This window comes from Gorilla gorilla, chromosome 2 (assembly GCF_029281585.2).
Source record: "Gorilla gorilla gorilla isolate KB3781 chromosome 2, NHGRI_mGorGor1-v2.1_pri, whole genome shotgun sequence".
Lineage (NCBI taxonomy): Eukaryota > Metazoa > Chordata > Mammalia > Primates > Hominidae > Gorilla > Gorilla gorilla.
In genome coordinates this window covers 62,072,539-62,094,119 of record NC_086017.1, presented here as the reverse complement: position 1 = coordinate 62,094,119, position 21,581 = coordinate 62,072,539, and the positions used below count along the sequence as shown (strand labels likewise).

The 21,581-nt window shown below is 47.4% G+C and overlaps 1 protein-coding gene and 1 pseudogene across 5 annotated transcripts; both read right to left on the bottom strand.

Annotated features, from left to right (window-relative positions):
- Positions 1–215: 215 nt before the first annotated feature.
- Positions 216–16,451, bottom strand: ALAS1 (5'-aminolevulinate synthase 1). 5 transcript variants are annotated; one of them, XM_063703476.1, is made up of 11 exons: positions 16,296–16,388; positions 15,092–15,322; positions 11,792–12,019; positions 10,513–10,662; positions 9,612–9,834; positions 8,500–8,684; positions 7,772–7,951; positions 6,277–6,441; positions 2,976–3,244; positions 2,107–2,269; positions 216–506 (listed from the first exon to the last, which is right to left on the bottom strand). In XM_063703476.1, exons 2-11 carry the CDS (start codon positions 15,288–15,290, stop codon positions 346–348), a joined length of 1,923 nt encoding a protein of 640 aa, XP_063559546.1. In that variant the 5' UTR covers positions 15,291–15,322; positions 16,296–16,388; the 3' UTR covers positions 216–345. The 5 variants fall into 5 exon arrangements, with proteins under 5 accessions (XP_063559546.1, XP_063559545.1, XP_063559542.1 ...); XM_063703475.1 differs by lacking the exon at positions 16,296–16,388 and adding an exon at positions 15,689–15,880; XM_063703472.1 differs by having other exon boundaries at positions 216–2,269; positions 16,296–16,451.
- A 3,320-nt stretch (positions 16,452–19,771) lies between these two features.
- Positions 19,772–21,352, bottom strand: LOC129532587 (fructose-bisphosphate aldolase A-like; annotated as a pseudogene).
- Positions 21,353–21,581: the final 229 nt, after the last annotated feature.

The window sequence follows — 21,581 nt, the reverse complement described above, 5'->3', positions numbered from 1 at the left end:
TTATTTTTTTTCAGAGGCGGTCTTGCTCTGTCACCCAGGCTGGAGTGCAGTGGAGCAATCATGGCTCACTGCAGCTTCAAACTCCTGGCCTCAAGTGATCCTCTTGCTTTGGCCTCCCAAGTGTTGTGATTACAGGTGTTAGCCACTGTGTCTAGCCAATGAAGAATTTTATCCAGTAGCCAATATAGCAGAAAGAACCACCATTTAAGCAAGAATTTATTTCCAGGACTATGTTTTTACTATAGATTAAAATTTAATATAACTTAATTCACATATAAAGACAACTCTGAAGACTATCTGGATATGATAATGGCCTGGGGTTAAGTGAAATAATTGAGGTCATGCTCAGGCCTGAGCAGACACCAACTTGCTCAAGCCTGAGAAATAGGACTTCTCTCTTTCACTCATCACTTCAAAATGCAGTGGCCTCCTGCAGAAGTTGCACTCAGCTGAGGAATGAGGCTTCAGTTCCAGCCCCACTTGCTTCCATGTGACTAGCAGATTCTCTGAGGAGAAACAGTTTTTAAATATTAAAGGGAGTAATATACACAAGAGAAATGAAAACATATGTCCACACAAAAACTTGTACACAAATGTTCATAGCAGCATTATTCATAACAGTTAACAAGAGAAACAACCAAATGTCCACCAATAGACAGATAAACAAAATGTGGTAAATCTGTACAATGGAAGGTTATTTGGTAACAGAAAGAAATGAAGTGCTGATGAATGCTACAGCATGGATGAGCCTTGCAGACATGATGCTGGAAGAAGGCAGACACAAAGGAGCACAGGCCGTATGATTCCACTTAGACACAAGGTCCAGAAAAGGCAAATCCATAGAGACAGAAAGAGCAGTGGTTGACAGGGGCTGGGGATGGGGAAAAGAGGAGTGACTCCTAATGGGTAGGGGCTTCTGAGGTGATGAAAATGTTCTAGAATCAGATAGAAGTGATGGTTGCATAACACTGGGAGTGTACTTAAAAATCATAGACTTGGATACTTTAAAAGGGTGAATTTTATGGTATGTGAGTTATATCTCTATTGAGATAAGGCTTTTATAAAAATTTTAAGGCTTTTATAAAAATAAATAAAGAGAAAAATAAAACCCAGAGTTGGGCTTGATTTCACAGGCCTGTAGGGAAGAAGCTGCTCCAACACTGCCACGTGACGGTTTAAACCCAGCATTTCCAACAGAACAGAGAGCCTGTGAGGAAGCTGAGCCACGCTGGGCGGGCTTGGGAGGACAATGTACCTTTGAGGCAGAGGTGACCTGTGGCTAATAGCCCCCTTCCGTCTCTGCCTTTAGGTTGGACATGGGTGGAGCAGTATAGAACCACGGGGCAGTTGAAAATATTGAGCAATTCCTCTTATCAGAGGCGATTAGGTGTGGGGTTATTCAAGGATTATACAACATCATGGAGTAGAGGGCAGTGGTGAAGACAAATGTGAGGTGGACTCCGGAGGGCCAGCGGGGACTCAAGCCTTCAGAGGCCTCTTCTCCCTGCAAGTCATTACCGTGCATCCTTCAGCCACGTAGACAAGGGGGCACTGGAAACACTGAGCGGATTCCCAGGCTCCCTCAGAGCTCCCAAAATGACTCTCCACCCTCTTGATGTGAATCAGACAATAAATACCTTTTAGGGTTTTGAACCATTTGAGGGCATGCTTAGTTACTTGGAAAAAGAAGAAACAGGCCGGGCACCATGGCTCACACCTGTAATCCCAGCACTTTGGGAGGCTGAGGTGGGTGGATCACCTGAGGTTGGGAGTTCGAGACCAGCCTGACCAACATGGAGAAACCCCATCTCTACTAAAAATACAAAATCAGCCAGGCGTGGTGGCGCATGGCTGTAATCCCAGCTACTCAGGAAGCTGAGGCAGGAGAATCGCTTGAACCTGGGAGGCAGGGGTTGCGGTGAGCCGAGATTGTGCCATTGTACTCCAGCTTGGGCAACAAGAGCGAAACTCTTGTCTCAGAAAAAAAAACTAAAAAAAGAAGAAGAAACAAATCTGAATGCCTCTGAAGGGCTTCAATTATAAACACTGCAAAGACAGCTTTATGCAACTCCTCAGTGAGGCACCAGCAGCTCCCCAGGTACTCACCAAGGAAGTAGTTCATCATCTGGGGTGTGTGGTGAGGGGTGGGGGCAATCCGTAGGAGCTCTTCTCCCCGGGGCACCGTAGGGTAATTGATTGCTTGCACGTAGATGTTATGTCTGCTCATTAGTTCATCACAGACTTCTGTGTTTTTAGCAGCATCTGCAACCTAAGTTCAATGAGAGCAGAAGGTAAGGTCACAACAGGAAGGACTACCTCTTAGCAGAGATCCTAACGAATGCAGTCCCCACAACGCTCAGGCTCAAGACCAGACTGTAGCAACACATGCAAGCTTGGGGCAGAGGGAAAGCGCTGCCCAAACACCTGTCATTTAAAAGGAGCCAGTGTTGTTTCGTGAACACCAGGGAACCAAAACCTTATTAAAAAGAAATACATTTTTAATCAGAAAACACTGGTTCTGTTCGTACCAGCAGACTCTCATACCCAGGATGTATAATCTAGATTCAGTTATACTAGCTGTATTCATTACACTAATTCAACTGTGACATCAACAGTGCTACCATTTGTAGTGGGAAGGGCAAAACCTATTTTGAAATTTACTAAGTAGAAAGCCATACTTCAAAGCTGGCCAAGCTCAGGCTTCTGGAGCTTTCTAGATACAAGCTCTGTGTTTACCCTGTTAAGGTCAGTGCTCCGGAGAGGGAACTTCTGCCCCAGCCTGCTGGGTTCAAAGGCTTTCTTCTCTTGGTGAAGTCAGCCAATGGCGGAAACATGACAGAGGGTGGCTGGCTACAACCCCTGCCCTGGCAGTCACCCCGCTCAAGCCCAACTTCAGGAAGGTATGAAGCAGAACATCCGTACATCATGTGTAGAGGCACACCCCACGGCAAGTCCAATCAGAGACAGGCCATTACCCGCACAGGGATGATGTGGCTGGGGCAGTGGACAACAGGGAGGCCGGCATCCATTAGCATCTGTCTCATGAGTTTGACGTTGCGCTGGTGCTGGCGGCGAAGCACCCGTCCCTCAGCGCTCTTCAGGATCCGCACAGACTCCAGGGCTCCAGCCAGCAGCATGGGTGGCAGAGAGGTGGTGAAGATGAAGCCAGCAGCATAGGACCGTACGGTGTCAATCAGAGAACTCGTGCTGGCGATGTACCCTCCAACACAGCCAAAGGCTTTGCCTGAGAGGAGATAGCTTCATTAATTACAGCAACAGCTGTAAATTGCTCTAAATGGACACAGCAAGGTGTTGTGGAGCCTCAAAGCACTGACTTTTCTCCTTATCTTTTTAATTTGTTCCTGGACTGATTGGAGTAGTCATGCACCACATTAATGATGTCTCAGTCAATGACGACCTCATATATGATGGTGGTCCCATAAGATTATAATACTGTATTTTTACTGTACCTTTTCTATGTTTAGGTATGTTTAGATACACAAATACCAAGGTGTTGCCAACAGTATCCAATACAGTAACATGTTGTACAGGTTTGCAGCCTAGGAGCAACAGGCCATACCACAAAGCCTAGGTGTGCAGTAGGCTATATAATCTAGGTTTATGTAAGTACACTCTATGGTGTTTGCACAATGATGAAATCGCCTAGTGATGCAATTCTCAGAACACATCCCCCATCGTTAAGCAATGCATGACTATAAAAGGATATCTAATCTTCCTTTTTTTTTTAGAGACAGGGTCTTGCTCTGTCACCCAGGCTGGAGTGCAGTGGCATGATCGTAGCTCTCTGCAGCCGCAACCTCCTGGGCTCAAGTATTCCTTCCGCCTCAGCCTCCCAAGTAGCTAGGACAGGTGTACACCATCACGCCTGGCTGATTTTTTAAATTTTTATTTTGTATAGAGAGGAGGCCATGCTTCGTTGCCCAGGGCTGGTCTCAAACTCCTGGGTTCAAGTGATCCTCCTGTCTCAGCCTCCCAAAGTGCTGGGATTCAGGTGTGAGCTATCGTGCCTGGCTACTCACTTTTAAAAGGGTAAAAAAGCTAAGGAAAGTTACAAAAGGGTCTTGCCCAAAGTCATATGGCCAAGCTGGTGTCTAACCAGGATCAAAATGCAGGTCTTCCAATCAGACCTGACACCTCAGTGATTGGTCCCAGTGTGCCCAAATACCCTGCTGCTGCCTCCCTTCCCACCATCTTATTCTCCTTTCCCTTTCTCACCCAGGCTTGCTGCTCTGACAGCCAGCACAGCTCCACTCCCCATGTCTGCACTGCATGTGCTCTTTGGAACAAGACTGGCTCTGCAGTGCTTGCACCATCCTCCCACAGGGAACATTATCCCAGAGGCTGGAATTTTACCCAGCTAAGGCATTAACTGTTTTGGTGTGACTGGTGTTATTTCCTACTTAAGAACGAAACTCTTGACAATTAATGCATTAGGATTTAGGGCCAGACTTGGTTTTCAATTCTCATTGAGTCCTTTTGTGTGATCTACATCTCAAGTTTCAGGATTAAAAACTCCAGAAGAGGCTGGGTGCAGTGGCTCACACCTATAGTCCCAGCACTTTGGGAGGCCGAGGTAGGCAAATCACTTGAGCTCAGGAGTTAGAGACCAGCCTGGCCAACATGGTGAAACCCCGTTTCTACTAAAAATACAAAAATTAGCCAGGCATGCTAGTGCACACCTGTAGTCTCAGTTATTCAGGAGGTTGAGGTGGGAGGATCACTTGAGCCCAGGAGGTGGAGGCTGCAGATGAGCTGTGATCACACGTGGGTGACAGAGTGAGAGCCTGTCTCAAAAAACAAAAAGAACTCCAGAAGAGTCTTCATAGATCTTAACACTACATTCTATAATTAATGTTTTTGCTAAAACCACATGCAAAGCTGGGTTGGTTCAATCTCCTATGGTATAAAGTTTCTCTCTCCAGCCTTTTCCATCTCACAATGACCATACCTTCAAAGAGCCCACATCAGGAGACATCCTTAAAAGAAAAGAGCTCCTGGCCGGGTGTGGTGGCTCACGCCTGTAATCCCAGCACTTTGGGAGGCTGAGGCGGGCAGATCACGTGGTCAGGAGATTGAGAACATTCTGGCTAACACGGTGAAACCCCATCTCTACTAAAAATACAAAAAATTAGCCAGGCATGGTGGCGGGTGCCTGTAGTCCCAGCTACTTGGGAGGCTGAAGCAGTAGAATGGCATGAACCCGGGAGGTGGAGCTTGCAGTGAGCTGAGATCGCGCCACTGCACTCCAGCCTGGGCAAGAGAGTGACACTCTGTCTCGAAAAAAAAAAAAAAAAAGAAAAGAGCTTCTTGAATTAGGACACATGATCAGGTGTTTTTCTCCTGGTAGGGGTTCCACCCTTAGAACTCCCAGGCTTTCTGGGTCTGCACTAGGTTCTCATACCCCTTGACAGTGCTGAAGGACACTTTCTAAAAAGCCTGCCCTTCCTTTACCAAGCACAGGCTATAAACCGGCATTTTAGCTAACTGCTAGATGGGTTTCCAACTGCCTTACCCACTTCTGAAGGCTTAAAAAAAATTCTTCAAAATTACAAAGATTCTTCAAATTTAGGTAATTTTCATCTCTTTAGGGTTCTCATAGGTTCTCAGAGGGAATGTGTATAATAACTATTTGCATTCAACTTATTTACCTTCTCCACATAAATTTTGATTTAGGTCCTATTGTTTTCTCCATTATATTGATGATGAAACTGAGGTATAGAAAGGTTAACTACCAACTCAAGGTCACACAACTAGTGAGGTGGCAGGGCTCCAAAGTCTAGCTCCCATCTACCACGAGACATAGCCTCTGTATGAGGAAGAGCAGAGGAAAACCAGGATGAATTAGAATGTTCCCACGTGGCAGGCACGGAGTTCAGCACTTCGCAACACCTGAACCTAACAAGTGCTCCAGGAGAAAAGTACTAGAATTCCTTTTTCTTTTTAATTAAGAACAGCCTGAGGCACAAAGAGTACAGGCTCTTGCCATGGCATGGGGCTAGACCCACAGCTATGTCTGAAATGAGCTCAGATGGCAATAAATGGTCTATCTGTGTGTTAGGCTGTGGGATTTACTTTGATTCTAAGAGCCATGCCTCCATGACCCAAGGGATTCCACTAAGCTGGGCCAAAAGAAAGAGTGGCCCAGGCTTCATATGCTGTCAGGCTGTCTCCTCACCTGATCCCAGTTAGACTAGTTAGTCCTTGGCCTTGTTACGATAATGGAATGTTAGTGTATGTAATGCAATGTATACATACCAAGTGTTCCAGAAATGATGTCCATTTTTGGCATGACTCCATCCCGATCCCCAATCCCTCCGCCTCGAGCCCCATACAGCCCCACTGCGTGGACCTCATCCACGAAGGTGATTGCTCCAAACTCATGGGCCACATCACACAGCTCTTCCAGTGGGCACACTGCCCCTGAGGAAAGACCAGAGACTGCTCTGAAGAGCTTTTGCCACTTCAGAAATTTCTGTTTTGGTTAGAGTCACAACAACGTAAACTTCTATTCTAAGGTATCATTTTCAATATTGGAAAGAAAATGAACTTCCTCCAATTTCTAGGCTACCTGGGGTCCCAGAGCCTAGTAAAAGCCAGAATAGAAAATCCACTTTCACCCAAATCTATTAGAAAAAAGTCCACCAATTACAAATCTTGGCAGAATGCAATACTACACAGCAATAAAAAAAGAATGAGACCATGTCCTTTACAGCAATATGGATGGAGCTAGAGGCCATCCTAAGTGAATTAATACAGGAACGGAAAAACCAAATATCGCTCTCACTTATAAGTGGAAGCTAAACATTGAGAACACATGGACACAAAGAAGGGAACAACAGACACCAGGGACCGACTTGAGAGTGGAGGGTAGGAGGCGGGTGAGATCAAAAACTACCATTGGGTACTATGCTTATTACCTAGGTGATGAAATAATTGGTACACCAACACCCTGTGACACATAATTTACCCACATAATAAACCCGCACATGTACCCACTGAACCTAAAAGTTGGAAGAAGAAAAAAAAATCCTGGCAGAAAGGAAAAGAAAATTAAAAAACACAACAGGCCAGGCGCGGTGGCTCACGCCTGTAATCCCAGCACTTTGGGACGCCAAGGTGGGCGGATCACAAGGTCAGGAGATTGAGACCATCCTGACTAACACAGTGAAACCCCGTCTACTAAAAATACAAAAAGTTAGGCCAGGTGCGGTGGCTCACACCTATAATTCCAGCTCTTTGGGAGGCTGAGGCAGGCAGATCACAAGGTCAGGAGATCGAGACCATCCTAGCTAACACGGTGAAACCCTGTCTCTACTAAAAATACAAAAAATTAGCTGGGCGTGGTGGCAGGTGCCTGTAGTCCCAGCTACTCAGGAGGCTGAGGCAGGAGAATGGCGTGAACCCAGGAAGTGGAGCTTGCAGTGAGCCGAGATCACGCCACTGCACTCCAGCCTGGGTGACAGAGCGAGACTCCGTCTCAAAAAAAAAAAAAAAAAAAAATTAGCCAGGCGTGGTGGCAGGCGCCTGTAGTCCCAGCTACTCGGGAGGCTGAGGCAGGAGAATGACGTGAACCCAGGAGGCGGAGCTTGCAGTGAGTCGAGATCGCACCATTGCACTCCTGCCTGGGCAACAGAGCGAGACTCGGTCACACACACAAAAAATTAAAAAACACAACAAAACACCATACTTTTAAAGAGTTCAGGCCTAGTTTTTCATCTTAGGTTTCAGAGGAACCTCTATCCACACTTACCATCCATTGAATGGACAGTTTCAAATGCCACAATCTTGGGGACTGAGGGGTCAGATCTTTGCAGCAGTTCTCTGAGATGGCTGACGTCATTGTGGCGGAAGATGTACTTTGGCACTCGGCTGTTTCGAATCCCTTGGATCATGGAGGCATGGTTCCCAGAATCAGAGTAAATCTCACAGCCTAAGACAACAAAAATGCTATTTATTGCCATGTGCATCGAAGACAAATTATTTCCTAGAGAGAGACAACAGACTTTTCCTTGGAAATGATGCTTTGAAAATGCCTAGTAGGAAAAAGACACTGTGTGCCAGTTTCTTCCTGGCAAAATAACTAGTTAGTGCTTCCCTTGTGAGAAGGCCCAAAGGTGTAGAATAACCTTGTGGCAGGCAATTAATCTGCTCTTAAATCTGACTGCCTCACTCCAAACTCAATCAAGAGCTAACTAAATGATTAAGAGACTTCTCCAAAGGATCATCTTAGAATACAAAACATATTTGAGGCAATTAGCTCAAGGATGAGACGTTTCAAGTTTGAATTTTCACTGGTATCACGTTCTCCTGGAACCCATAATGTACAGTTAGCATTTCATGCTTGACCCCAAAACAAATGCCCAGATAGGATTATGATTTTCAATTGAGAGGTTCTGGTAAGCCTTCTTTGTTGCCAATATTCTTGTTATTACTAAGAAACCCAAAAAACTCGAAGGCACCCATGCCAGGCTTCCTTACCTGGCATCATCTTAGCCAGGGTGAAGAGGGTTGAGTCATTGGCCACAAAGCACGAGGAAAACAAGAGTGCGGCATCTTTCCCATGGAGGTCTGCCAGCTCCCGCTCTAAGTCCACATGGAATTTACTAGTTCCAGAAATATTTCTAGTACCACCTGCCCCAGCACCATGTTGTTTCAAAGTGTCCCTGTTTAAAAATACAAACAAACAAAACCAGAAAATAAAGCTCATGGTTCTAAACACCATGTGAATTTTTTCCCCTTTCTAGGATCCAGGAGACTGAAACATGTTGATGTAGCAACTCTCTCACTGTGAAACCTGGGGTCAGAAATTTCAACTGATTTCATCTTCAGACTAGGTGGGAGAAGGTGTCAACGCTAGGGTGATGATACCTCCAGGAATCATCAAGAACAAGTGTTCATTTAACAGTCAGTAAGTGCTTGGTATTAGCTGAGTTTCTTTTCTAAGAAACTAAGGTTTATTTTCTGAGAAACATTATTCTTTCCAATAACATGTTAGCTTAAGAAAAAGCAAACTCTAGAGGGACATCCTGGATGGTGGTTACCCTCTGCAAGCCAGTCATGTAATGTTTGGATATATCACTATCATTAAACCTCAAACCGGGACCCTCTTTAGCAAGCCTTTGGAGAATCTGGCAAGCAACTCTCTCCAGCATCCCTAGGATGGTGAGCCTCCTGAAGGACGAGTGATGGGATCTACCATCCTTTTTAACATGTCTTTTGGAGTAGCTTTTTCTCTAGCGCTGCTAGATTCGTATTTCTCCACTCACAGCCACAACCAAGGATGTCTCTGTGAAAGACTGCCTGGTGTTAAAGGTACACTCACTTGCAGAGTGATAGAAAGTGGACTGACATGTGTGGTCATTGAGCCTATAAGCTTGAACCCTCACAAGTTAAGTGGCTCCAGCAGCTACCTGCATATTAGAGTTCCTTTAAAAGTAATCTGTAGATATTTTTCAGAAGCTAAGAATAGTATTTCACTATGGCACACTTTCAGCTACTGAATGTTCCCTCCATAAAAGATCCAACCCCTATACATCATCATTGGCTTGCCAAATAACAACAGTAATATTTGAAAGCCAAGGGCTACTTACATAACTGCCCCACACACCCGTGGGTGGCGACTCATTCCTAGGTAGTCATTACTGCACCAGACTGACACTTGCTTTTTGGTGATGAGGGAGTCTGAATAGTCATCTGCCATGGGGAAGATGTGTGCTCGCCGGTTCACAGTTTTAAAAACTCGATAGGTGTGGTCATTCTTTTTCTCATCAATTTTTTTCTCAAAGAAACGATCATACTGAAAAGTGGAAACAGCTAAAAATTGAACAAAAGACAGTACAGAATGATGGTTGTGAAACAGCTGCATTTTGGTGAAAGACAACAAGTCTCAGCTTGGCAACTGAGGGAGATCCTGGGCAGGTTATTTGATGTCCTCATCTTGTAAGTAAATAAGACTGTATGTCGTGTTTGGCTCAGTGCCATGTGTAGACGGTAAGTATTAAAGGACAGAAGGCAGGCTACCAACAGCACCTGTAGTCACCACAACCAAAAGCACCTGCTCACGCAAGCAAGGGATATGGATTTCAAGCCTCAACTCACCATACATTTTTTTGTTTTTCCTAGAGACAGAGTCTCTGTCTGTCATTCAGGCTGGAGTGCAATAGCGTGATCATAGCTCACTGAATCTTGAAGTCTTGGGCTTAAGCAATCTTCCTACCTTAGCCTCCTGAGTAGCTGGGACTATAGATGCAAGCCATCATGCCTGGCTAATTAAAAAAATTGTTTTTGTAGAGATAGTGTCTTGCTATGTTGCCAAGGCTGGTCTCAAACTCCTGGCCTCAAGTGATCTGCTCCCGCCTCAGCCTCCCAAAGTGCTGGGATTACAGGTATGAGCTACTGTGCCCAGCCTCACCATGCAATTTTATATTTAATCTAATGTACATTTAAATTATAAATTCTCTTCTACATCAGGCAAATAACAATGAGACTTACATTTTGGCAAGTTATCTTGAAGAAGATGAGACACTCTTTCTGGTCTTTGCTTTTGCATGATGTCCTGGAAGTTCTTCAGCAGTCCACTGGGATCCCCTCCATCAGTTTTCACACTAACCACACTGGGGCCTGCTGAGGTTTCAGCAACCTCTGGAACAAAAGTAACAAGAAACAAATGGGACCAACTTTCTATTCTGAGTTCACAATATCTTCCAAACATATTGTCAAAAATGGCTTATGGCCTAGTTCACAAAAAAGGCCAAGCATAACCAAAGTTAGTTATAACTGAGTGTACAAAGCATCTCTTCTATTTTAGTTACTGTAATGGCAGACTCTTGGTGTTGTTTTCAGAGCTACTGGCCAGCTTTAATGAACAATAAAGTCCAGAGCTTTCTTGCTGGTTGGCATGTCTTATTCACTCCACTACATCCCCACCCCAATCCTAATCTCAATTTTCTGTTTGTTTTTTTTTTGAGACAGAGTCCCATTCTGTCACCCAGGCTGGAGAGCAGTGGCACGATCTCGACTCATTGCAACCTCTGCCTCCTGGGTTCAAGCGATCCTCCCTCCTCAACCTCCTGAGAAGATGGGACTATAGGCATGCACCATCATGCCCAGCTAATCTTTGTATTTTTGGTAGGGATGGGGTTTCCCCATGTTGGCCTGGATGGTCTTAAACTCCTGGCCTCAAGTGATCCACCTGCCTCGGCCTCCCAAAGTGCCGGGATTATAGGTGTGAGCCACTGGGCCTGGTCCTAATCTCAATTTTCTTCATAGAAAACAATTTTGGCCATATGCATAATTTCTGCCGGTTAGGCTTTTGGGGAGCCTTGAGTTCTCTGCAGATATAGCCACACCTATATATTGTGGAGTTAAGGTTGCAATTCAATGACCATCAGTAAGACACACAGCTTGGGAGCCCTAGGACCAGCACTTACTGCAGTAAAACCATTGTTTTCTATCTTTATCCTAGCAGATGATGGGAAAGACCCAAGGGACAAAAGGCAGCTGGTGGCAGCTCAAGACTGCAGGTTATTTTCAGAAATTAAGTAGTAACTATAAAAGCTGGTCACATCCTACACACGCACCAGAAAGAAAGTCCCACTTTCGCAATACAGTCCCTTGACTGTCTATCTTGAAGACCTTCCTCTCTGGCCCTAAAAGAGGAAGGTGTTTCCATAAATACTGCCATAATAATAGCTCATACACAAATCTGAGGGCCCAAAAGAACTAAAAGGACCCCTTCACTACCACTAATGGTTCACAACTCATCTCTTACCTTTCCTCACGGCATTCATTTCCTGCACATCCTCCTGAAGCTCAAGACTGGCTTTGCAGAAGACACTGCTGCCTCTCTGATTCATCTGTGCTGCCAGGAAAGGGCATTTGCTTGCAGTGCCCTGGCTTGTGGCAGGCAAGGGGTGTCCAGACGGAAGCTGTGTGCCATCTGGACTCTGCTGGGATCCATCAGGAGTCTGTTGGACCTTGGCCTTAGCAGTTTTGTCTTCTGAGGGATGAAATGGAAAAAGTGAAGCATCAGATCTGGTTGCACAGTATGTAAGAAAACCACTTATTTCTTTCTTTTATTGCCTCAAAGATAAACTTAATACTTACTCTACCCCACCATCCAGACACAAGTTTTTTTTTTTTTGTTTTGTTTTGTTTTTAAGATGGAGTCTTGCTCTGTACCCCAGGTTGGAGTACAGTGGCACAATCTTGGCTCACTACAACCTCCACCTCCTGGGTTCAAGTGATTCTCGTGCCTCAGCCTCCCAAGTAGCTGGGGTTACAGGTGTGCGCCACCATGCCTGGCTAATTTGTGTATTTTTAGTAGAGATGGGGTTTCACCATGTTGTCCAGGCTGGTCTTGAACTCCTGACCTCAGGTTATCCACCTGCCTTGGCCTCCCAAAGTGCTGGGATTATAGGCGTGAACCACTGCACTCAGCCACAAGCTTATTTTTATTAGGTTCTGCTAATCTCTCTAGTTTTTCATCTGCTTCACCGGAAACAATGCGTCTATGAAGAGTTAACTGGCACATTCCAGTTGCCTCTTAAACCCACAGTATTTCTCGTCATAAATCCAAAAAAGTACCATTTTCTAGTTTTAGACAACCCGGAATCCTTGAGTTGGATCATTTCCAGTAATTTCTACCCCAACTACACTCAGCTTATTTTATGAGAGGACACACTCTGTAAGGTAACGGGAAATATTCACACACATTTTTTTCTCTGCTAACATTTTCCTTTCCTTTTTTTTTGAAACAGGATCTCACTCTGTCAACCAGGCTAGAGTGCATGGTGCAATCATAGCTAACTGCAGCTTTGACCTCCAGGCTCAAGTGATCCTCTCACCTTAGCTCTCCAAGTAGCTTGGACTGCAGGTGTTCTACTGAGCCCAGCTAATTCTTTTTTTTATTTTATTTTTTATTTTTTGTAGAGACGGAGTCTTGTTATGTGGCCCTAGCTTCTATCAAACTCCTAGGCTCAAGCAGTCCTCCCGCCTCAGCCTCCCAAAGTGCTGGAATTACAGGCATGAGCCACCACATCCTGTCTCTGCTGACATTTTCTAAACAGATTCTTGACAAAGAGGCTTGCTGTTGCTTAACATAAAAGCTATTGGTTTTCATCTAAACAACAGAAATTAGACTAAGACTTAGGTCTTTAGATTGCTAATAAAGTAAGAAAAAATAGGGGTATATCACATTCACATACCTCATCTACTTTCTCATCTAAATTCATCAAAGTCTGCTGACTAAACACAGTTGGCTGGTAATTATCCTTCTAGTTACAGTGACTTCCCTCTCCCCTTGAGCAAATTCATTCACCTTCTTTCTAGAAAAGTCTTTCTTCATCATTCTGGAACACTCCTGTGAGTCACTGGCTAGCCTTTCCTATAACTTGGGTAAAGTGTCTCAGTACAGTTTCCATTAAAATCTTCTATAACGGAAGGCCAAAAAAATTATTTTGAAGTTAATTTCATTTATTATAAAAGTAATACATATTCATTAAAGTCTAGAAAAAGAAAAAAATCCTATCATTTAAAACATAGCCATTGCAAGCATTTTGGTAAAAAAGACATAACTAACTCTTGAAAATAAACCCTACAAAGGATTAAATTCTTTCTGCTTAAAGAAAAAAAAACTTATTTTCTTACAAGCCCACACCCAGAGAACACGCCTAAGAAAAACTTGTAAAATATTCTCTAGGATTAAGTGGAACCTGAAAAGCTTTGTTCTCTCCTATCAGAACCAGAGCAAACTAAATTCAACTCTAGTCTCTTTGTTAAAAACAACAACAACAAATGTATATACAAATAAAGATACATGGCATGATCTCAGCTCACTGCAACCTCTGCCTCCCGGGTTCAAGCAATTCTCACGCCTCAGCCTCCCAAATAGCTGGGATTACAGGCGTACACCACCACATCCAGCTAATTTTTGTATTTTTTGTAACAGTGGGGTTTCACCATGTGGCCAGGCTGGTCTCGAACTCCTGGCCTCAGGTGATCAAACCACCTCGGCCTCCCAAAGCGCTGGGATTACAGGAGTGAGCCACTGCACACAGCCAAGATAAATTTGTTTTTAAAAATCACTAATAAATACTGTACAATTTCACTTATATGAGGTACCTAGAATAGTCAAATTCATAGAGACAGAAAGCAGAATGGTGGTTGTCAGGGGTTGGGGAGAGAGGAATGGAGAGTTACTGTTTGATGGGTATAGAATTTCAGTTTGGGAAGATGAAAAAAGTTCTGTAGATGGATGGTGGTGATGACACAACAATATGAATGCACCACTGAACTGCACATTTTTAAGTGCTTAAAATGGTAATTTTTCTTGGGCATTTTACCACAATAGGACAAAAACTTTTAAGAAAAAAAAAATCACTACTTTAAAAAGCCAAAGGGGCTGGGCACGGTGGCTCACGCCTGCAATCCCAGCACTCTGGGAGGCTGAGGCAGGTGGATCATTTGAGGTCAGGAGTTTGAGACCAGCCCGGCCAACAAGGTGAAACCCTACTAAAAGTACAAAAATTATCTGGGCGTGGTGGTGCATGCCTGTAATTCCAGATACTTGGAAGGCTGAGGCAGGAGAATCACTTGAACCTGGGAGGTGGAGGTTGCAGTAAGCCGAGACTGCATCACTGCACTCCAACCTGGGCGACAGAGCAAGACTCTGTCTTAAAAAAGAAAAAATAAATAAAAAGCCGAAGGCCAAATGTTTAATGAGGGAAATTAGAAGGCTAAATGTTTAATGAGGGAAATTAGAACATTCCAATTTAATATTTATGTGAACGAGGCACTGAGGAAACACTAAAACCCCTATAGACACTAACATGCAATCCAAAAACCTGTAATGTGCAACACTGGCCACTGTTTCACCTTTAAAGATGGAAAAGCTAAAAGTGCCCACCCTTGGGGTGACAATCATATGAGATAACCTGTGCTCAGAGCCCAGCCTGCACATAGCAGCCCTCTGTGAGTGAGTGTGACCCTCACCACCACTGTGGGGACTGCTTCTAGTCTACCAATGAGCACAAACACCCGTACCTGCTCCTTCATTGTCAATGACACTTACTCTCACTGGCCGGAGGGGTTTCTTTGATCTGTTGGTAGTGTACTGCTGCAGTGGACAATGCCCGAGGGGCTGGCTTGGCCCCAACTTCCATCATCTTGGGGCAGTTTTGGGCATAGAACAACAGAGATTTGCCTGCTTTCTGCAGAAAGGCCTGGGGGACTCGGGATAAGAATGGGCAGCGGCGAACAACAGTGTCCATGTTCAAGAAGTATGCTGGCTCCTGTGGAAAGACTGATGATGAGTGACATCAACAGTTGTTAATAATCAGGCAAATACCACCACAAGCTCACTGGATTCAGGTGTCAACTGCAGTTTATATAAAGGGTACCCTGGAATACTAACACTTCTCCCTCAAAAATGCCCAAGGACAGCACTGATGTGAGCTAAGGAATGGTGACCACACTTTACCCGGGTCACCAACTTCTTCATTCCCCAGCGCTACACAAAGGCACCTGCAAAGCAACTTCACCAAATGAAGTAAATACTGACAGTACATAATCAAGGGGGCGGAAGGATGAGGGAAAAGTCAAGAACAGGTTTGGGAGGCCAGAGGTTTCTTAGGGAGATGCACAGTGCAGATAAGACATCTTGGCTTACATCTAGGTGGAGAAGGGATGGTAGGGAAGAAGCCACTCATCCATCCAGGCAGGGAAGACTCTTAGGGATCCTGACTTTCTCCTGGTCCCCACATCCCCTAAACCCGAGGAAAGGGTCCAGCAGGGTCCCGAGTCCCTGAAGCAAGGATTCCTCCGTGGTCGTGTCCCCACAGCGGGAAGAACTGGGCATAACTGAGAAAGGAGGGGCACAAATGAGGGTAGGGGTATGAGGGCCAGCGCCTTGGGCCTCACTGGGGACGCGCAGGGGCTTATAAAGTCGAGGGAGTTGAGTCTGGAGAAAGAAGGCAGTCCTCCGGCAGTGGGGGTCAGAGGTGACCCGCGGTCGAGGTCTCGAGAATGACGGGAGGGGTACGAGAAGGGAATTCTAAAGCGGCGGGTTCAACCGGGAATAGCCGGAAGGGGCCGAAAGGGGGAAACTGAGGCGGCCGTCTAGGCAAAAGATCTGGAGGATAAACGCTGACCTCAAGGCGGCGGGTGACTGGGACAGTGGGGGATGGGGTCCCAGCACCCGGGGCAGCGGTGCCACGGCTGGCAGGACACCCCGGGGCTTCCTCGGCCGGCGCCGCACCTACCGCGCGGGCCCTCACCTGCGCTGAGGACTCTGCGGAGGCGGCGGCGAAGGAGGCAGGCACTCAAGTCGAGAAGTCCAAACGAAACGCTCGTTGCCCTTGTCCGGGAGCAGCCTCAGGCCGCGATCGCCGGCGCCTTAATATACCGCGGGAATGACCGCTGCGCATGCGCCTTGGGCGCTGCCTTCTTCCGCGCAGGCGCGCCGCGTAGCCCTCGGCGAGCCGGGGGGGCGGGGCAGAGAGGCCCACTTCTTGGGCTCTGCGGATATCGATGCTGCCGGGGATTCCCCGGCTCGCCTGCAGGGAGGAGGAAGCGCTAGGCGGTGGGCGGACGAGGTCTCTTTTCCCGACCTCATCCTGCACCCTCGTGCTGCCTCCCCACCAACTACCCTGGGCTTCAGAACCCTACGCCCCAATTGAGTATAAAATGGCAAGGTCGAGGCGAGGTGCGGCTAGGGCCAAGTTGGGGGCTACAGGGTTGTTAAGCTGGGTGTCTTGGACATGGAGGAAGAAGGAGATCCAAGGGGTTCTGGGCCGGGGTGTTAAGCAGGATCCATCCCACCTGCGGCTTGCTTTGAAAACTGTGAACAAGGGTTTCCCGGAGGAGGTGGAGCTGGCTATATCGCCCACAAATGGAGTGGTCCTGGCAGGATGCGGAAGAAGCGGGACACTCAGCTGTGGCACTTTCTGGTCTAAGATGATCCAGAGGGGACAGAGGAACAGGGCTAGGGTGGAACCCATCCACTCCACAGCTCTGAGCACTTGGGGAGGAGGGGAAGGCACAGGGCCTGACAACAGTTAGTGTGTAACAAATATTAGCCACTATTTTTATTTTCCATCCAGGGTTGTTTGAAGCCCCTTGCTGGCCACCCTGAGCACCAGCAGGGTGGCTTAGGCCTCCATGCCAAAGGTCAGCGTTGGGCCATACCTCCATTGAGTTTCCCGGGTACAACACATAAAGTGTAGGGCTTGGCAAACCCGTCTCAGGAATGTCAGTCTGGCTTCATTGCCCCACACCCTTCCCAGCTTGGCTTGGGCTGTGTTGGGCTGGGCCTGTGCCAGGCTCAGAGGTACTCTCCTCCATTCTTGAGGAAAGGGCCTTTGAGGGTATTCCTTTCCCAGCTGAGCATTAACAAGAGGGACAAAGTCCAGAATGATGGTGACCAGGGTGTGTCCAGGTACTTTGCATTTCTGTCTCTGAGCACCCAGCTGGCTGCAAGGCAGGTGAGGTGAGTCTCCACCTTCAGAGGAGGCACCTGGGTTCAGAGTGGCAGTGGGACCAGTCCAGGATGAGGGCTTTGGTCTGAGAGCTCGAGACCCAGTTCTGTGCCATTCAGCCAAGAGATCCTGGGCAGTGCCCATCACCCAGAGAAGATGAGAGAGAAAAGGTTAGCACTTGGACTTGGACCCAAGTGCAGCTGGAAGTGGGAACAGAATAAGGATGATATTGAGTGCTTTGCTCATCTTTGGGCCTTGCTTTCCTTATCTGGGCAATAGGATCATAATCCCTGAAATGCCTGCCTCACAGGTTGTTTTTGTTGTTGTTGTTGTTATTTTGTTTGTTTGTTTGAGACAGAGTCTCCCTCTGTTGCCCAGGCCGGAGTGCAATGGCACAATCTCGGCTCACTGCAACCTCTGCCTCCCAGGTTCAAGCGATTCTTCTGCCTCAGCCTCCTGAGCAGCTGGGATCACACCACCACGCCCAGCTAATTTTTGTATTTTTAGTAGAGATGGGGTTTCACCATGATGGCCAGGCTGGTCTTGAACTCCTGACCTCAAGTGATCACCCTCAGCTTCCCAAAGTTCTGGGATTATAGGCATGAGCCACTGCGCCTGGCCCTCACAGGGTTTTTTTGGGGGTGATCAGAGGCAAAGCCAAAGCAGAAAGAACTGGATAGTGGAGTTGGGCATGGGTTTCAAACCCAGCTCTGAATCTTACTTGGCCATAGACTTGGGCAGGCCACAACCTCTTCAAGGCTTGGTTTCCTGATTTGTAAAGCTCTCCCAGCCCTGCCACTTGTGGCTGGCAGGAGGGTCAGGTGAAGTCCTGTATTTCAGAGGCTTATTGTTTAAACCAGCCAGTCCCTAGCCCTCTGGGAGTTTCCTGTTTAATATAGAGAAAGATTGGGAAACAAGGCCGACTCACATAGAAAGTGAAATAGAGTGTTGTAAGCAACTCCAGATGGAGGAAGAGGAGGAGGCTATTACTCCAACAGGCGCTGAAAGAGGAGGATCCCAACCACGAGGAAGGCTTCCAGAAGAGAAGAGGGTGCTGGTTGGAAGGGTGGATCTACATGTGACTGGGAGACTGTGGGTGAAGCCTTGGATGGAAAAGGCTCAGCCCTGTGGGGGTGGTGGTTGGGGGGTCAGCGTGAGTCAGCCCAAATAGCTGGGCAACGGGAGTACAGTCAGGACCTGGCGCCAAGAGGTCAGACCAGAAAGGCCCTAAATGAGCCACGGGGTTTCCCAGTGTCAGGGCCCAAAGAACCACCCCCAGGGTACCGGTCAAAATGCAGATTCCTGTGCCACACTCCTTTGATTTTGACCCAGAAATCTGCATTTTAACCAGCTCCCCTTTCTGATGAGGTAACGGTGAGGTATCTTGGAATATGTTTCTTGAGTGGTTCAAGGTTTGAGACCTTGAAGAGCAAGGCGTAAGCCATGAGTTCTAGTCCTAACTCTGAGATCTTGAGCAAATTGTCTCATGCCCTAAATCTTAGTTTTTGTGTCTGTGAAATGAGAATGACCCCACCTGCCTCAGTGATGAGTCTGGGTGGGCACTATTCTGCTCCAGTTGTGATCCTTCGGGGCCTCTTCTTCCCCCCTCCGCCCCCTCCTCCTCTTCTTCTTTCTTTTTCTTCTTTTCTTTCTCCTTCTTCGCCTCTCATTCCTCCCTTGTCCTTCCCTCCTTCCCCATCTTCTTTTCCCTTTCTCTCCCTTTTTCTCTCTCCCTTACCCCTCCCTCCCTTTTCCCTCCTTCCCTCCTTCTCCCTCCCTCCCTTCCTTCTCAGAGCTACAGTATAAACTCATCTTATCACTCGCTCTGGCCCTGGGCAGCTGGAGTTGAGGCAAGGTCAGGCCCCATCCCAGGGATGACGCTGGGGACTTTTTTCCCTCCCACCCAGTCTGCATCATGGTTATCATTATCATCACTATCACCGTCAGGGGCTGCTGCACATAGTACCCACCCAATGGTCAAGGCAAAAGGAAAATGTCAACCCCAGCCCCTAGAATTCCCCCTTTTTATTCTGGGCCCCAGGAACTATTTTTATTTTTATTTTTATTTTTTCTCCCTTAAATAGCTGTTTATTAGCAATGTGCTAGAAAGGGTGATGGAGTTAGCATTCACAGACAACACACACCGCTGTCACGAGGGAGGCAAGAGCGCGGGCAAGCCAGCCTGGAGCCCCGAGGAGGAGTCCCCCTCTTCAAGAGAGCGTGGGAGGGGACGGGGCCTGGGGTGTTGGGGGGCAGCCTGGGAACACCTCCACTTACTAGGCATGGTTAAAGATGAAGAGGGACTCACTGGCAGCAGCCCCGGCCTGACCGCTTGGAGTATACTTTCCTTGACAGGCATGGCTATTTGCCAGGGCTCACTTGACATACTCCTTCTGCACAGCCTTCAGATTCTCCTTCTTCCTGCCCCAGGCCTTCAGGGCAGAGGCCTGCAGGGCTCAGCTATAGGAGAAGGTCAGGCCCCAGGGCTTCAGGAGGGGGCACTTGTTAATGGCATTGAGGTTGATGGACACTTCCTTGCTCTGGCCTCCAGACAGGAAGGTGATCCCAGGGACAGTGGGGGGCACTGTGCAGTGCAGCACTTAGTTTCTGTGTCTGTGAAATGAGAATGACCCCACCTGCCTCAGTGATGAGTCTGGGTGGGCCCTGTTCTGGCCCAGCTGTGATCCTTCTAGGCCGCTTATTCCCCAGAGTGTAGTGCTTGTGACAGTTGCCATGGCAATCTCCTCATGAGAAAACTTCTGGATGCAGGCATGGCCTGGGGTGACCATATTGGACTTCAGCAAGGTGCCTTCCAGGTAGATACCATGGTCACTCAGAGCCTTGTAGAGCAGCCACACCTTCTCGGTTACATACTGGCAGTACTACAAGTCATGGTCCCCACTGGGGAGGATCCTCAGGCTCCACGATGAGCACAATGCCATTCTGCTGGCAGATGCTGGCATAGTGGGCCAGGACATTGACACACTGGCATTTTCTCTTTTCTTTCTTTCTTTCTTTCTTTCTTTCTTTCTTTCTTTCTTTCTTTCTTTTTCTTTCAAGACAGCGTCTCACTCTGTCACCCAGGCTGGAGTGCAGTGGTGCAATCTCAGTTCATGCAACCTCCGTCTCCCAGGTTCAAGCGATTCTCCTGCCTCAGCCTCCCGAGTAGCTGGGACTACAGGTGTGTGCCACGACGCCTAGCTCATTTTTGTGTTTTTAGTAGAGATGGGATTTCACCATGTTGGCCAGGCTGGTCTCGAACTCCTGACCTCCGATGATCCACTGACCTCAACCTCCCAGAGTGCTGGGATTACAGGCGTGAGCCACCGCGCCCAGCTGATGTTGGCATTTTCAATGATGGCGAGGGCTGAGGGGGTGTGTTTCCCAATCTTCAGCACATGATGCCACTTGGCAAAGTGGGCTCCATCCTTCTTGTATGGGGCACAGCGCTCAGACAGCCCATCCAGCCCTTGGGTGGTGGTTTCACCATTTGCCCTTTCCAGGGGTACCACCCCCTTGTCTACCTTGATGCTCACAACATTGCCCTTGGATTTGATAACTTGGGGGAAGGGACGCCCATCATCCGCCTTTTGGTACAGCGTCTCATGGAAGAGGATGACACCCTTGATGCAGGGGTTCACGCGGTTGTCAGCTGTCAGCCACAGCTGGCAGTAGAAGCACCGGTTCTCCTCGGTATTCTCGGTGCCAATGGACTTCAGCCACTTGGCAGTGCTCCCAGTGGACTCATCTGCAGCCGGGATGCCCTTGCCCAGAGCTATGATGCGATGAGTGATGTCAGACAGCTCCTTCTGCTCTGGGGTCAGCAATGGATATTGGTAGGGCATGGTACTGGTGTTAGCAAGTTCTGGCACAGGAGAGGGGTGGGTTTGCAGGGTGCGACGGTGGAGGGTGGCAGGCGGGCGAGTGGACTCAGGGAGAGAACGCAGCACTCGTCACCAGGACCCCTTCTCCCAGGAACTATTTTTAGCAGCACTCCTCCAAGAAGGTGAGGTAGCACAGTCTTGGCAAACCTGCTGCTTTCTTCTGGGCCTCAGTTTCCACATCTGTCAGTCAAGCAAGAAATCC

Bases quoted from the DNA above. Each gene is read 5' to 3' on its own strand.
- ALAS1 (XM_063703472.1), bottom strand. From the start codon at position 15,290: ATGGACACTGTTGTTCGCCGCTGCCCATTCTTATCCCGAGTCCCCCAG. The intron at 9,835-10,512 runs GTAAGTCTCATT...TTCAATTTTTAG, and splicing joins TCAAGATAACTTGCCAAAAT to CTGTTTCCACTTTTCAGTAT. The intron at 7,952-8,499 runs GTAAGGAAGCCT...TTGTTGTCTTAG, and splicing joins CCTGGCTAAGATGATGCCAG to GCTGTGAGATTTACTCTGAT.